This window comes from Pelmatolapia mariae, linkage group LG5, assembly GCF_036321145.2.
Source record: "Pelmatolapia mariae isolate MD_Pm_ZW linkage group LG5, Pm_UMD_F_2, whole genome shotgun sequence".
NCBI classification, from domain to species: Eukaryota; Metazoa; Chordata; class Actinopteri; order Cichliformes; family Cichlidae; genus Pelmatolapia; species Pelmatolapia mariae.
The window spans coordinates 18,740,782-18,758,381 of record NC_086231.1 but is presented as its reverse complement, the minus strand read 5'-3'; the positions used below and the strand labels follow the sequence as shown (position 1 = coordinate 18,758,381).

The 17,600-nt window shown below is 39.5% G+C and overlaps 1 protein-coding gene across 3 annotated transcripts; it reads right to left on the bottom strand.

Moving 5' to 3' along the window:
• Positions 1-284: 284 nt before the first annotated feature.
• Positions 285-17,378, bottom strand: frs3 (fibroblast growth factor receptor substrate 3). Of its 3 annotated transcripts, XM_063473996.1 has the most exons (8): positions 17,119-17,378; positions 15,741-15,866; positions 15,568-15,656; positions 15,243-15,429; positions 14,029-14,190; positions 12,554-12,675; positions 11,049-12,472; positions 285-353 (listed from the first exon to the last, which is right to left on the bottom strand). In XM_063473996.1, the coding sequence occupies exons 3-7, from the start codon at positions 15,631-15,633 to the stop codon at positions 11,168-11,170; spliced, it is 1,842 nt and encodes a 613-aa protein (XP_063330066.1). In that variant the 5' UTR covers positions 15,634-15,656; positions 15,741-15,866; positions 17,119-17,378; the 3' UTR covers positions 285-353; positions 11,049-11,167. The 3 variants fall into 3 exon arrangements, with proteins under 3 accessions (XP_063330066.1, XP_063330064.1, XP_063330065.1); XM_063473994.1 differs by lacking the exons at positions 15,741-15,866; positions 17,119-17,378 and having other exon boundaries at positions 15,568-15,663; XM_063473995.1 differs by lacking the exons at positions 285-353; positions 15,741-15,866; positions 17,119-17,378 and having other exon boundaries at positions 11,010-12,472; positions 15,568-15,663.
• Between the last annotated feature and the right edge of the window lie 222 nt (positions 17,379-17,600).

Genomic DNA, 17,600 nt, shown 5'->3' with positions numbered 1-17,600 from the left:
CAAGTTGTAACAAAGGTTGCTTTAAATAATGTGCACATTACTGAACAGTCAGTCTCACATTTTTGTCTTACAGCCTTTCAGTCAGAATCGTTCCACTGTCAGAAAATATATGGAGGCCATCGCGAGATAAACTGTAAGCTTGTGTTACCCAATGTGATGGCAAATCGATGTGGACTGTTGGATTGACCAGTGTCTAAATTGAAGGTTAGACTGACACTAGCTCATATTATGCCTAATTTGCAAAACTCTCATTTGGAAAGAAAATGTGAATGTCTGTGTCTCACCTTAAAGAGAGTTCTCTATTTTCAGGTTCCCAGAATGGCAGAGTACAGACAGAGCTGAATGCATGTTACCTGTTTTAAAATGAAAACATATTAGGGTGCATGAAGCGAAGGGCAGAAAAAGTGTTTCTAGGAACTCTGACCTGTCAAATAGCAGCACAAACCCAGCTAGCAACAGTACACACAGGTTATGTTACTAGTAAACATCTGCCACTAGATGATCAGCTCAACTTACTGACATGGAAATCTACAGCCATAAATCCAGGTTCACATGTAATACATCCATACATTCCACTTAGTTTTCACTTTTGAAGTTGTCCATGCTTTTAGTTTGTTACTTTTGAGTGTTCCTAATTTTATTTAGTTATTCAATTGTACAGCAGAGGTTTGGTAATGATTCCACGTCACTTCTTATCTCGGTTCACAACAACACATCAAACGCAGAAAAGAGAAAACATCCTTGGCTTTATTTTCCTTTAAGCCAAAAAGAAATTGTGAGCAGGCTTCCATGACTTCGCGCTTACGCTAACAAAGAGGCGCTGAGAGTACATTAGGTACCAGTTGTAAACGCTGGTCTCAGGTCGCCACAGGATCTGACACTATGCAGAGTTGCTAAACTGTCTGTGCACCTGTACGAGTAAACATTGGATTAGCCTTAATCATTCACACTGACAGAGAGTGAAAGAGCAAATTACACACATGAAAAAGACCGACTACTTAACTTTGACATGACTCCTCAGGTACAGGTGTAAAGGCGAACAAGGATAATGCGTGCAGCATCACTCTTCATTAACCAAAAAATGCATACACGCAATGAAAAGGGTGTCTCTTGACTTTACACAGTTATGTGAAAAAGAAAGTTTTCACAAGACTATGTAGTCCTGTGAAAAACTAAGTGCATCCTTAATGCTTCCATAGGAATTACAAGTGTAATAAGCAGCCAGGTGCTGCTAATCAAATCCAGTTGATTAACTGATCATCATCAAGAGTGAGCGCCTCTATAAAAGCAGAAGCTCTGGCAGTTTGTTGGCCTGGAGGATTCAGGTGTGTGTTAACACAATCCCAAGGAGGAAAGACATCAACAATAATCTTAGAGAAACAATTGCTGCTGCCCACCAATCTGGTTAGGCATATAAGGCCATTTCCAAAAATGTGAAGTCCATCATTCTACAGTGAAAACAACAGGGAAACATGTGAGAGAGCAACTTAGTACAGTCCATCACATTAGAAAAAGACAGAACAAGTATAGCTATAATGCACAGCACCATGTTAAGTGAAAACCAAACACCATATTAGAAAAAGACAAACCAGCTGTCAAGCACGGTGGTGGAGGGATATGCTGCTGTAGTCCAGATATCAGTAGGCCTTTAAGTGAGCTGTGAATAAATGCATGGCCTCCAGTGTCAATGAACTGCAGCTATGCTCTAAAAACAACTAGCCAAAATTCCTCCCCAATGATATGAAAGACTGATGAAGTCATACAGAAAATTACTTGAAGTTATTGCTGCTAACAGTGGTTCTTCAAGCAACTGAATGAAATATTTTTGATGACTGTATTATTTCTGTAGGAAATGGTAACCATTTGTAAGCCCTAAGGCTTTAAACAAGAAGGAAGCAGCTCTTATCTCATAAACACAGGTTAGTTATTTTACATCAAAAGAGTCATCTACACTTCTTATATATGTTTAACTTTCTTCATAGTAAATCATTTACTCCAGATATGGGGAAGTTGGGGATTATAAATGTTAAATGAGGAATTCAGCTGTATTTACAGCACAAATGTGTCACATTTTTAATATACTAGATACAGGTTTATATTCACATTATTGCTTTTACTGAGAATGCAATGTCCATTTATGGTCTACATAACCATAAGTTTCTTGCAGCTGAAATACCAGTAACAGTGCTGTAATTGGTGCAGTTTTCAGCTACTTATAGTTAGTCTGTCAGCAGATCATTTACAATTTGCCCTTTACATTGCTGTAGTTGATGACATGCTTAAAGACAGTCTTTAAATTTGAGGTCAGTTTAAGCGCATTTTGCTTATCTTTCTGTGTCATTCAACAGCCAGTTAATTTGTTCCATTTTTTTCTGGCACAACTGACAGGAACAGAAGGGGCAAGTCATAACAAAAGCTACCACAGGAGTGATGGATACCTATGAATCTACTGCAAAAGTGGGCTAACTAGTTGCATGCTGAGATACACGCGAAGATGAAGGCTGAAAGTGTTTTTTTGTTGGTTTTTTTTGCCTGTCCCGTTTGGATCTTTAGCCATCAGAATTGTTGTCTGACGGCCAAGAAAGATGCCAAGCGGATTTACTTTACCAACTGGATCATCATGGCCATAGCTGACCGTTACATGGGGAAACCTTTTGAATACAAGCGCGCTGATCCACACAGGTGTTCACTGTTCATAGACATAAACTACACCTTTCTTAGCTGCTACTTCAAAGCACATTGTGCGCTGTCTGTCAAAAAAAAAAAACCCAAAAGGTTTCTCCATGTAACGATCTGCTAGGGAGTGTGGGGAGCCATAGCCCCGCCCCCCAGGGCTTTAAGCAGGTATGGAGGAGATCTAGGCCCCAGACATCCAGAGGGCCCAGAGTATGAGGACCCAAGGAGGACCACCAGGGGGGCAAAAAGTGTTATTTTAATCCAACTAGTGCGGGGCTCATTTACTATGGCAAATAATAAATAGTCACCAGAGCACTGCATTTAGGACATTTTGGGATTTGAGTGGGGGATTGTGACTGCTATTTTCATACAATGGAAGACAGGTGCACACTGTGAGGTGTGAAATTCCTCTGCTGCTAAAAATGAGTGTGTGTATGGCTGGTATGCAGTAACTCATGTATAAATCAACCAAACTTTGTGTCTTCAACCTTTAAACGCGCAGTTGCTGCTTGCAGGTTTGAATGCATGTGAAACAATCCCAATCTGGCTGTTGCACAATGACGAGCTCAAGTGTTTCTAGTGAAATCACAGACAGCCAATTACATTTCTGGTATTTCAGGTTCTATGCTCACATAGAAATCAGACACGCACGGCAAACAGCAGCACGAGTTTCAAGACACAGTGAAAGGCCATTGTACATCTACTGATGTTCTCTTATTAATCACTTTAGCTAAAGCCACCAAGCCTAACTAACTTTCTGATAGAATAACCAGACAATTATATGAACACAAGGCTTCTCCCATTTAAGGAATACATTTACATTTTGGTGTAAATCTAAAGCTCACATGAACCACGTTCTCTGTACATATAATTACCATCACAGAGAGAGACGTGCTTAAAAGATGTTAATATTGAGCTGCAAAAATAAATCTGGAATAAAAATCACTATTTCATTGTTGGTTAATCCACAATTTGAAGAGTAAATAACTCCTCTTGTGCAGGACATTGAGCTACTCATTCTGCTTGAGATGGCCTTCATACATTTAACATCACTCATCTCCGTTGAGTAAAGGCATTCCTGTCAGCTCACCTCTTAGCTTCTGTGCCTGAGGTTGAATGATCTTCAATGCAACACTTTGGGTATTGTATTACAGGCATTTCATAAGGACAGTTTCACATGCTTGTGGAACAAAGCTTTTCTCTTTTTAAAGTTATCAGGTTTCTTATGACATTAATCACATTTCCCCTCATTTTCTTTTCTTTAAATCTTAAACTCTGATTGTAAAAAAAAATATCCAGTAAATGCCATAATGTAAGAACAATGAGGCACGTGATCCTGGAGGGGAAAAAGCTTTGTTATTGATATGTCGACATGAAGAAAAAACTGACACCATTTAGTGCACAGTGGGGTTTGTTTTTGTTTTTTTCCATAGCTTCATTTTATTATTAGAATTACATTAACTTTTACATTTTGGACAAATCCACACTCTATATTTGATAAAATTCAGGGTAAAATTCACCAGATGTCAGGCTCACCTTGTTTTTGGGATGAAGAGGAGTTCAGATAACATACAACGTATCTCTGTGTGGAATGATTTAAGAATGAAAATGACCCAAAATGACTTCTTTTTTTTTTTTGACAGTTCAACAAATGAAGCTTTTTATAGTCACCTCTAATGGCAGCATGATAAGACCATCACTGCATACTCATTAATAAGCCATGATTGGACACAGAAACATACAACAAATATCTGAAGAAAGTTTTTCAAACTGAGACCAAAACATAAAGAAGTCCCCCCCCCCCTCATTTTCATAAAAAATATTAAGCATGATTAAACCTTCAGCTGTGCATTCAACACTCAAGGAGAGTCTACAACAGCAGTGAGTCACTCAGGCATCGCTCTGATGAGTCAGAGTGCCTGCAGCTCCTTGCAGGTCCCGGATTTTGTCATGCTCAAGCATATTTGGCACTCATTCAATTCATAAATTCATATAATAGTCACAAAGTTAGCCCAAACTGTATGTAAATACACAAATCAGTCACAAAAAAAAAAAAAAAAAAAAAAAAAAAAAAGAAGTACAGCTCAGACCCGTACATGTACATCACCCCCGGTGGCAATTACACCCGGACAAAAACAAACCAGATTTAAAGGAAAAAAAAATACACAATAATAATAATAATAATAATAATAATATGATATTACAGTTTTCTGATGCTTTTCAGTATTTTGACAAAGATCTTGTAGCATGAACAGGAAGTTGAGGTTTTACAATATGCCATTTTTATGATTATTTATGGTGATGGAAAGCACTGATGAAGACGATGTGATGTATAACTGCTGGCCTTTCTGTTCCCACTGTATTCTTTAAACCCAACACATGATTCATATATAAAAAATTAAAAAAAACCCCAAAACAAACAAACAAACAAACAAACAAACAAACAAACAAACAAACAAACAAACAAACAAACAAAACATCTTTTTTGTTGTTGTTTATTTCCTCATTCAGCTACACCAACAGAAGCTGCAGCTGATGGGAAATCAGACGCTCACGTCAGCGTCACCTGACGGTTAGATGACAAAGACTATAATCTTTACTTATAATCGACAATGCATGCTGCACAACACACTAGTCATGATTCACACCTTTCCAGTCATACTGAGTTTGGCTTTTTCACTGCTCAGACTTTTACAAATCACTGTCTGTCTCAAGTTGGCTCAAATAAAAACTCTGAAATATTCAGATTTGATTTCAACAACTTAAAAGAATGGTCCCACATTTTTAGGAAAAATGCTTTATCTGCCTTCAAGAGTTGGATGAGAACACCACCAATCTCATGTCTTTACAGTAAATATAAAGCTGTCGCTTGCAGACTGCTAGTTCAGTGTAAAGATTGTCAGCTGCCCTGTATAAGTCTAAAGGTAGTAGAATCTGCCTAGCAACACCTCTGAGCCTCGGCAATTTGTATTTTAACTACAGTGCTTAACAAATTAAATAATCAATCATAAATTTAAAAAAAAAAAAACACTTTAGAAACAATACTGTTAATAATGTGAATTCACATTTTAATACCCAAACTTGAGCTGGCAAACTGGATTTCTCCGAGAAGTCTCAGAGAAATTAATCAAGCGTAACATTCAACCACTAAAACAAATATGTCTCTTTTCTTCAACTATACTATGACACCTTCAGAAAAGATTAAAAATAGACATTATTTTATCCACGTGTTTCAAACTTAAACATTTTGTCAGACAGAAGCGATTCATAATACTACCACAGTATGCTTCTTATGTACAGTAGTCATTCTAGATAGCTTAACTTCACTAACAGTACTCCTCTTTGCTCCTGAACGTCCATTTTTATACTCATTTGGCTTTAAAAACACAAAATCAGCTGAGCAGGACTTTGACAAGCAGAGCGCCTGCAAATAAAGATAGGATGCTTTTCAGTCTCTAAGTCAAGTTGAGCTAAGCTAGGTGGGAGCATGATAAACCTTATCGTTTTAACACATAAAGCTGCTGAACTGCCAAGTCATACAGGATAAATAAGCATTTTTGAACCGTGTAAAAAAACCAAAAAAACCAAAAAAAAAAAACAAGTTTCTGTTCATTAATTTATCACTTCATAACAACTCTAAAGTGGTGAGTTATGAATATTTTTATAAGAGCATTTTAAAAGGTAGTTAGCCTACCAACACAAGTGGCTGCTAGCATTAGCTGTCTACTAGCTTTCCCCTTTGCTATTTCAAATAATTAAACAGTAAAATAGTATTTTTTTAAAAAAAAAACAAACAAACCAAAAACCAAAATGAAATTCTATTTTTAAAGAATTTTCTTTTACCGTTTTAGTGTTATGTTACTTAACACCAATGTGCTCTCCAAGTTACCCAAGATTGTCAGCGTTAGCTGATAAAGTAGCATGCCACCCTCTGTTCAAAATGTGCCAAATAAAAAACCCATCATGGCAGCAGATAACATGCTAAAATTGAGGCTTCAAACCAGGGCTTCACAAACCTATGTCTACGTCTTTCATATCACATGAGTGTCTGTGGCATCAATCTAACTCTTAGTAAAGAAAGCAAATATTCATTTTTCCCAAAATGCCAAACTTCTCTTTTAACAAACTTCATTTAAGAAAAATAAAGAGGGAAAAAATACAGTGATTGACCATCAGGATTGACTACAGAGTACAACACAAATGACTAAAAGGCTATTTTGCTTTCAGTCTCCAAACCTTCAAGAGGCGCTGACTTTCTTTTCTCCATCAGGATGCTGCCATCAATGGCAGTAAAGATATTTCTTCAGCTTGAAAATGCAAGGCACAACAAGACTTTTTTTTTTTTTTTTTTTTTTAAATGGATAAGGTATGCAATTACGCTTTCATGGTAAACACAAAGAACATATATTATTTTTATTTTGACTTTTATTTTAAAACAACCCCTTCAAATAAATGCTGTTTTGGGGAACCTAATGGGAGGACTCGTTGCCACTTGCCCTGCAGATTGCACAAGCAGAAACAACCACACCACACTGACAATCTCATAGACACCTGTGTGAATCATGCCTTAGGCATAAATACTAAAGTTTATGAAAAGTAAATGCTTGAGATAGCATCGGCACCAGGCCAATCACAGTGAGTAATGAGGTGGGTGCCGTTATCTTATGGCCCCCCGAGTTCGTTTGACCTCAGCAGCGATGAGATAAGATCAGTACTTTGAAGCTGAATGATTTGAAAAACAATTACTTCAACGTCATTGATTATTAATCAATAAACAGTGGCAATCACGGTAATGGTGCAGAATTTTATAACGCCTATAAAACCACACGTAACACTATTTTGAGAAAATGGATGATTGACTTACGGAGTCGTTTATGATACATCACCACAGCTTTGAAAAATGTAACGCAATAAACTCTGAAGTATTGGCAATGGTAACATAATATATGGCACTGTTCATGTTGAGCTAACTGACAGTCAAGAAAACATTTTTCTTTTCAAACTTAAATTCACTCTACTGAGGCTGAAAAATGAACATTATATCTCAAATAATAAGATTCATAGACAAACGTGATTAAATACATTAAGCCCACACCTCTTTAGACTATACATTTCAATAATCTTCAAATATTGGTCCAATTTGGATTGGCAAAACAACGAATTACATATTATTGCAAAAAATGTAAACATCCCTCTGATGTATCGCAACAATGTCCTCACAAATCTAGCAAAAATGGCAGCTACAAGTTGGTCTTTTTTTTATAAATAGGAGATAATTGGTTAACGTGTTTTTGTCAAAGAACAAAATCAAAAACAACAAGCAAGTTTTATGTAAAGTTAGCAAGCTAAGTTACACTTATTTTACTACAATGAAAGCTGATTAACTGCTTTGTCAACCATTTGAGAGTTTCACAGTTTCAAGTTTAATGTTTGTAGTTTTAAATGGATTGTTAAAAAAAATATTAGATAACATTTGTTGTTGTAAAATCCTTTTGATCACTTAAAATAAAACATTAGTAGCAGATTGTTTTATATTGGTAGCCATCTTTTAACTAATTATCTGAAGATTTTAATAACTAATTAGGGCAAAAATATATATATACACATTTTTTTTTAAACTTGCTGGTTATATATCAAATTTTAGAAAATCTGAACATTTACTACTTTGTCTTGAAAGTAACAGTAGTACAATATTTGGGTAATAATTCAAAATTTTACATCTATAATGGCTCACACAAATTCTTATTTCTGTTTTGTTTTTCTATTTGAGGAAAATACCTGAAGTGGGAACTGAAATATGATAATATATCATTTCAAGGAACAGAAGAATTTAGGTTTTAGCTTCACGTAAGCACATAAGAGGCCTTCCAAATTTTTAAGATACTGATATCCAATACTGCGATATAAACATTTGTTTTGTTTTTCTCTCTTTCAGGCACATTAAACAAAAAGAATTACCCAGCATTTTTTTTTATTTCTTGTTATTTATTTATGACTTTACACTCTGGCCAACTCTGTTTGGATCAGCTGGTTGTTTTGTTGCTGTAGAGTGCCCCCTGTTGGACAAACCATGAAACATCAACACAGAGCATAGTTGAAGGGTGTTTTTTTTGTCTCTTCTCTACCTTTTTAATTTTTATTTATCCAAAATTATAAACCCTAACACTAATATATCAGCAAATAGCTTATATCGTCTGATAACATTTGCACGGCAATAAATTGGTTGGGCTCTGTTTATTCTTAACACATTTTAAAATGTTGTATCCACTCAGCTTGAATACTTCAATTCATGCACAGATGTTAAAAAAATGCATTTTTGTCTCATTTAATCTAAATGCTGCGTGGAAGGAAAAAAAAAAAAGACCAACTTCAGCTTAATGCCACAATACATCTGCATCTGAAGGCCCGCACATGTGTAAACATAGAACATCTGGCCTTCCTTTATAGGCTGAAAACATCACCCTGATGTGAACGCTCATTTTTTTTTTTTTTTAAAGAAGAAAAAAGAAAGAGACAGATTCATGTGCTTCCATTAACTCTCCCCATACCAGACAGTTAGTTAATCAGAAAATCTCGATTACATGAAATATTGGTCAAATTAAACATTCAATTAAATGGTACGTGACATTTCTACAGCTCTGAGAAAATAAAAAAATCTCAAGAGAACACAACAATGCTACTTCTATCAACGATATGATAAGGATCTGACATCACATCATTTTTTTTCATGTAGCTTACATGGGCTACTGTCAGTATGTACAGGTAGCAGCATAAAAACCACCCTAACAGTGATTATCAGACCACAAGATTACCATTCTTATATCCCCCTTCGAAATGGCTGTCGATGTGGATGAGGTGGAATGTGCAGATTTTATTATTTTAGCTTGTGTTATCCTTAAAAAGCAGGATTTTCTTTCTTTTTTTTTTTGTCTTCTGACTGTTCTCCTCTTATGCCTTTCTGTCCTATAGATTTCTACCAACCCAAATGGCACATTTGATTTTATTCATCGTACAGTTTGCAATTAAGTTTTGGCACTTAAAATATAAATACAGTCTTTCTTTTGTTTAAAATATAATTAAGCACAGTTATAACAGTAATACATAAGTGTCCAGTGGTAATCTGAGGTGAAACTTTGGTCTCCATATTACCAACTGGACTACAAAACGCTGGTCGTCACGTGGAAAACAAAATTACTACAACTTTAAGAAAAAAAAGACAGAATAAATTAAAGTGAAATAAATAAATAAATAAATATCTGATAATTGGTTGATAATTTCTCTCACAAAAATCTTCAGTGGATGATTTTGCGACAACCCTTTTCAAACAGAACATCCGTACCTGATAACTGACAACATTTTGTGTGAGGTTATAGCTTAATGCCACGATTTGAGGTTATCAGCGTCTCCGTCAAGAACATTTAAATAAACTATCTACATTATTACCTCCGGGAAATATTTGAACCCCTGTTTTTGGTAAAAGGACACAACCTGTGGCTCCATTGGCGCGGGAGTGGTGACAAAGAGCGTTTCAGCGGCCCAGGGTCAAAAGTGCAACGTGACAAGCGTGAACCTCCTGCAGGTTTGAGATGATAAGCAGGAGGTGTGATCAAAGTTGATATGCTACTTTTTCAATTGCTGCATGTTGACAGGAGGGAGCTAAAGCTCATTTAATGCATGTGTGCTACTTTTACCATCATTTAGTTTAGCATATTTCTTCAAATATCACATTCTCTTCGATTTGTTTAAGCCATCTCTTTTTTTAAGCTAGGACTGAACTAAATAACTCCTTAAAAAAGGAAAAAAAAAAAAAGATGAAATACAATTCCATAGGATTGTGTGCAAAATGCTCTATAGGCATACAGTAACAAATAATGGTCTCTTCTACTAGCCACAACATTAGATTTAAGTGCTTTTGATGAGGTATGAACATTGACCAGTATCTGGGAGGAACCATTACCATCCTTCATGCCAACAACATAATTTCTGAGATGAGGTTCACAACTCTGACACTCAGTGTCTGGCAAACTATATGATAGGAGCAACAACATTTATGAGTGTAGATGGTTTTAAAAAATTTGCACTAAAACATTATGGCAACGACTGCTTCTACTTATAACTCTCTGCTAAACTCTCGGCCAAACTAAGCCAAAAGTCATATATACATATATTTTACATACATATATGTGACTTTATGGTTAGATATAATAATATTCAAATATCCAAAAAAAATAAAAAATAAAAAATGCAGATTTCTCCAGAGAGCTTTACACCAAATATCTGACAACACAAAATAAAATGGCAAATTCTCCTCAGAGATTTCTCTTTTGCTTGTATATGCACAGTTAGGTTTCAGTAAGTTTCTAATTAGGTACCTGTACTGTACTGATCAGCCCGACAGTTGAATGGATGGATGACAGTGAAGGGTCCAGTGTGCTAAGATGAGGATAAGCCTTCATCTGTCTTCATCGCTCCTTTTCAGTTTGAACACCATTTACAGAGGCAGGTCTGTGCTGTTGTGGCGAGTCTTTCTGGAAGTCCCATCATCCCTGGGCAGAGCTTTCTGCAGGTTGGACATGGCAGCGGTCTTCTTTAGGTCAATGACTGCGTAGCATTCACTGCGCCGGGGTGCCTGCGGACCACATTTTTTGGGTGGTAGGCGCTGGTGCTGTGGCTGGGTCTGGGCACCCCCGCTGCTGAGGGCTTGGCAGGGAGGCTCTCCTTCCAGGTCCACCTGGATGTAATTCAGCTGCCGCGAAGGAGGCATGTGGCTGTGCTCACAGCCTCCAACCCCTGACCTCGATCGTCTGCGGAAATCAAAGCTAAATATTCGCCCCCCTCTGTCTGGGTGACACGGCCGTGGATGCGGGGGGCAGGCGTGTCGAAGCCGGGGAGGCTGGACCTGCTCTGTGTTGACATAGTTCTGCAGGGCGTCTCTGTGGATGCCCCGGCCGTCTTGATGGTAACCATTGGGTGTCCCGGGGCCTTCTGAGAATTCGTACTCATCAAAATCTTCCTCTTCTTCTTCATATTCCTCATCATCCTGGTCATCATCTTCCTCTTCCTGCTCATCATCCCGCTGGAGAGCGCTGTACTCCCACACCGGCGGCAGAGAGGGTAAGTTCTCGTAGTTAAGCAGAGCTGTCCGACGATGAGCTCCACCCATGCCCCTCTCACAGGGGTACCCCTGCGGGGGTAGAGATGTCGGCCCGTGACCGTGTAAGAGGGAGTGAGAATGACTGTCCCCGGTGCTGCTACTGCTGCTTGAACCTACGGATTGCGACACGCTGCTGGGACTCAGACGCTGCTTACGGCCACTTCGCAGGCCGTTGATATTCTCGTACGTGAGCTCGCCACTCTGGCAGCCCTCCTGGTGCTCGTGGCCCGGGTGCCGGTGCATGTGATGATGGAAATGGTGATAGGAGTGAGAGTTGCACAGGTGCATAGAGGGCTCGTCTCCTTCCGTCTCTGAGCTTGCTGCGCCCTCTACTGGCTGAAGGTTGTGAGGATTGTGCCCGTGCCTCTCCCTCTCTCTCTCCAGCAGATGCCGTTGCGCTGGAGTGGGACCCAGCATGAATTTGACCTCCTGCGAGGACGTCTGTAGGAACACCTGAGGATCTTTATGCTCCTCGAGGGGACAGCACCGCAGGTTGGACTGCGGATTTCCTTGGCCCCCTACAGGCATGGCTCCCCGTGTTGTTTCAGGAAAAGTGCTAGGCCGTACCTCAGGTAGAGAGTGCACACAATGACGCATGGAAAGATCCCCCTCCATGCTCACAGTATTTACATAGGTGTGGGTCTGTAAGAGAAAATAAAGACTTTGTCACATTGGGAAACAGCACAGCTAAAGTCCAGTTAAAAGCGCACGGAGAGGTCTCACCTGGTCTTCCAAACCCATGAGGCTATGTCCATGATCATCAGCAATCGATGGTTGAGAGGAATCTCCTCTGATTGGATAACCAGGGTATCCATTGGGAAAAGCCTGGACAGGAAATGCTGGAGCTGGTACAGGTAAAGAAAAAATAAAATAAAAAAATCAGGTGAGGCTGTCACGTAAAGTGTTAAATGTTAAAGTGTTATTTAAAATCCTTTTTGTAGTAAATCAGTGGATACATAAAAAAAAAACATTAAAAAGGGATTATATCAACAAGAATAATAAATCACCAAAGAAGAAGGAGCTTTACCTCCACCAAAGCAAACCTTTTAAGACCAGCAGCACTTTCACAATCAAAAATAAAACATGACAATGTTTTGATTTTTCATGTTTCTTTTTTTTTTTTTGTTTTATCATCCAGCCAAAGAGGATAACAGTGATATCCATTTTTAGGACCATTTGAAGTGCTTGAAGTGCATTTACAGAGGTTCAGTCAGCTGACATGGTAGTGTATTTTCCTTATACAGTAATGTAAATGTAATAATGAAAGCAAGTCTTTCTGGCTGTGTTATGCTTCAAAGTGTTAAATGAGATGAGATGTCACTACTCATTTGTTGGTTAAACCTGAAGAAATAGATGTTGTCACCACTCGGGGGCAGTAGAAACAATTTTACCTTCAAATAGTGAACCTGTTGCCAAACTGTTGTCTTCTTTAACACGTGCAACCGTTAATGAGCAACATGACTGCTCAACACTGACTCTCTTCTAGCTCTGTTTTGGTGTTCTCTGATTCTGAATGGAAATCTTAGGCTCTTTAACCTAAAGGCTCCTCAGTAAGCGTTCCACTTTGCTATTAGGTCCTGGACAGGTTGCCTGCCTCTCACTAAAGTAGCAGAGACTGTAAACAAATATGATAAAACTGGGGCAAACTTCATAACCTGAAAAGCTTCTCATAAAACTCCTAATGGGAAAAAAGGCTAATTTGTTTTTCTCCAGAAACTGCCAACTTTTCTTCAATTATGAGTTCAAGATGAAGCATTTCAAGCATGAAAAGATCTAATATGTCATTTAGAAGAATGTGACATGGAAACCTCCATTTCTCACACACTGATTAGGCATTTAACTTATCAAGCAGCCGTATCATCTCATTTTGATGCCAGGAACTGTTTAAACAGTGGCAACCAAAGACTCAAAGAAACCGTTTAATAGGTTAACTGGCAACAGCTCGGTAGCATGACTGGGTATAAAAAGAGTGTCCTAAAGAGGCTGAGTCATTCAGAAGTAAGGATGGTGATAGACTCATCACTCTGAGAAAGTGTAATATAGTTCATCAGCTTAAGAAAAACACTCCAAAATAAAGTTGCAAAGCCTTTTTTGTACAAGTTCTGCTAAATTTAGCGCCGCATTACTGCATCTAACATCTGCAATTAGTCTCAAAGTGCATCCTTTTGTTTGTGTGCGTTTGGTGTTGTGTGACTCACTGTTGGGTGTCTGTGGTGTGCGAGACATGTCCATCTCTGGTGTGTGACCGCTGCGACTCATCATCATCGACTCTTCCACCACGTTGATGCTGTTGCACTGCATCAGCTCCTGGAGCAGATTAAAGATCTCTTCTGCCCGAGAACACTTGAATGCAAAGATTCCTATTTAAAAAAAAAAAAACAGAGCACAATGACAACACTTTTAGGATATACAAAGATCTCTTCTTCTTGAAAGACACATCGGCCATATTACAGAGGTGGTCAGTTCCTTTTTTCTCGATCACTGAGAGAAGTCTGGTTTGTTTTGGGGCTTGAACAACTGCATTAAAGTCAGGTTCAGTGCCTCAGGTGGAAATGGTCACAGAGAGGTTCTGTATATGGATTTGTTTAACTTCCTCACTGAGAATGTTTGTTCACATATGAAGGTAGATCCAAAGAGAGCCAACATCTTCTGCGCATGTTTCATCATGTGGGTAAACTTCTCCTCTTTGAGAGGAGAATAAAAAAAAATTCAGCAGGGACTTGAAGTGCTCGGCCAGCAGTGAAGCCAAAGTCCGACCAAGTTAATTATTTTAGTTACATCAACTACAGTTAATTTTTAGCACCGACTTACATGACACCACGTGATTTGTAGTGCAATGCAAAAATACCAGTTTCACTTCTGGATTAATTTCGGTCACTTCATCTTTCACTTGCTTCAAAAGACTGACATTTTTTTTCCTGTCAGGTGGACATCGACGGATAGCCGTCAGTTAACAGTTTATGTCCCATTTCAGCTCCTGTGTCGCAGATCATCACAGCTCTTGTCCAGAGCCGAGGAGAAAAAGTCAAAACTGCCCACTTTGGTTTTTCACCTGAAGCTCCAGATTTTCTTCAAACTGTAATTCTTGAACACAGTAATCTGCTCTCCACAAATGTAACCTCTGACTGCCTTTAAAATAAAAGTAACAAAGTTGTATTTAATTTCACAAATCCCCCCCCAACCACCACCACCACCACACACACACACACACACACCACCACACACACACACCAAGTCATCCTTTGATGAGTGTTTGATGAATTGGAACAAACTGCATGACTTACATTTGAATTCTAATTTCCCATTAACTTCATGTAGGCTGGTCAGGGACACCCAAAGTGGCCCCCACACCTAACACAGCGACTCTACAGGCGTGTAACCAAAGCAGAAAATCAGAGAAAATGTTACTCACCCTGCCCGGTCTGACAGCGGCGGCCGCTCTCAAAAGAAAACAGGTTGGAGTCATAGCCGTAGCGTCGCAGGCAGAGATATGGCCACCGGATGGCGTCCCTCTTACGTGTGTGAAGAATGAGCTCAGTTTGGGTGAGCTCCATGATCCCAGAGCCCAGCTCGTTGCCCTCATCGTCTACATTGGTGACCTAGCAGAGGCAGAAACAGCATGACATGAAGACAAGGGGAAGACACGTCAGTTTACTACAGTTTAAATGGACACAAATGGACAGCTGTTATGTAAGGAGGAAAAAAAACATATACAAGATTTTTGGGGGATTCCTGACCTTAAATTTGGTGAGATGGTTGTCTCGGATGGGGTCTCTGTATAGACAGCTCCAACAGCTCCCCATAGCTTCAGCAGGCCAGCTGAAACCTGTCATGGATAAAGCAAACACTATCATACACAGCGCTCATATAAAAATAAATAAATTAACACTGAATGTTTCTCAGTTCTTACTCAGTCCAGGCCATCAGTGTAAAGGGATCCACGTCTCAGTCCCAGGATCTTCTGCTGGGCATCGGCATCACAAGCCAGTTAGTCTGCTGGATTGACATCTTCCAAAGAGGATTAATGTTCTTCCCCCTGAAACCATGAGGGACGGAGGAGTAGAAGAGTTGGAAATCATTGCAGGAACCTTGTCTTCAACCATATGGAAAGCATGAGTTTGGTCATTGTGAACATCCCAGAGTTTTAAAGAGATTTAAAACTCTGAACCTGTTGCATGTCATCTCCTCCTCCACGCATTTCCAATCACCTTTCAACTACATGCTGACAAATTTAATTACAAAAAGCAACAAATTCAGAACTTCATGTAGCTATTTTATAATCTTTGAGGACTAAACACTGGAATAAGACCATTTATTCTTAAGGTTATTAAAAAAACATGACTGTTTAGAGATAAAGGTGTAATGGCTCGATGTCAGTAGTGTTTCTAGATATATAATGGAGTAAATACCCTAATTAGTCAAATTATAGCCCAAGAATGCAACACAGTATCTTGCAGTTATATTTCTACTCATCATGCCATCTTTCTAGTACCAAAGCATCCAATCAAATGCAGAGTTTAATTGAGGAAATAGACAGCTCCGGTAATGCCAGTGTGGAAGTTTGGGATTTAAAGAAAAGGGGGGGGGGGCGTTTAAAGGAAGTAAGTATAAGTACACCAATGAATCGTTGCAATAATCCAAACAAACCCCGCAGAACACTACAGTCAGTCAAAAAAGTACAGGGAGTTCCTTGCACTGAAGTACATCCCAGATCACAAGCGAATAACGAGACCTCCTGCATGATCCCCTGCTTCCCCGTGCACGCATCTGCATCAGCTTTGTGGTTCCAGCTCAGTTTGTGCTCCTCAGAGGGGCCACAAACACATTTCACATCAACACCGCCGCATTATGTGCGCTCTAACCTGGGCCTCCGCATCTGACTGGAAACACCAGGCTGGTTTTGCCTCCACACCAAATCCACGGCTACCTTGGAAGGGGAAAAAAATGAGTGCAAGCGGGCTAAAGAGCTAATAGCTACATCACACACACTTATCACACGGCCACTGAATGAATGGGTCTCCCTCCCACTGAGCTATTTACAGCCGAAAAATCACAGCCTCGTTGCTCAATTAGCCAAGCCGACGCAGAGCCCCAAAACAAGCCGCCAGCGAGGCTGCCGTCTGCCCCGCAAACGCGATCGTGCAGCCACGAAAACAGCACAGTGACACCAAAAGCCCAACGACACAGTTCAATGACCATCTGTTCCCGTTGGTGTGAGGATACAATAGCGAGAGCGCACAGCAGTCAACGGGTAAGTGGAGACCGACAAGCCATGGTTTGCTACTCACATGTCTGGCACGGATTTTTTTCTTTTCTTTTCTTTCTTTCTTTTTTTTTTTAAATATCAGTCCTAATGCGAGGTGAGCATTGAGCACTGCGGTTAGTTATCGGCGGCTGCTGCTGCTGCTGGTGGTGTTGGTAGCGGGGATGTGGCACTTGCACCTCAGAGACGCGAATAAAAAAAGATGCAGTGAGAGCAGTGAAAATGTTATTTTTTCCTCCTATTACGCCCCCCTACTGCAGCACGGGCCTCTGCCTGTATGACATTTCCCAAGCAGCTGGGGTGAGAGTTCACAGCCAGACAACGAGGCTCAAAGCAGCGACAAGAAGGTAAGAAACGCTGGAGGACCACGGAGGGAAAGGTGTGCCTGCTTTGGCGGAAGGAGAGGAGGGGCAAGGGAAAAAAAGAGGGGGGAAAAAACCTTTTAAATGAGGGCCACGTAAGAAAAAAAAACATAATTTAGTGTATCAAAGTTTTATTGTCATATGC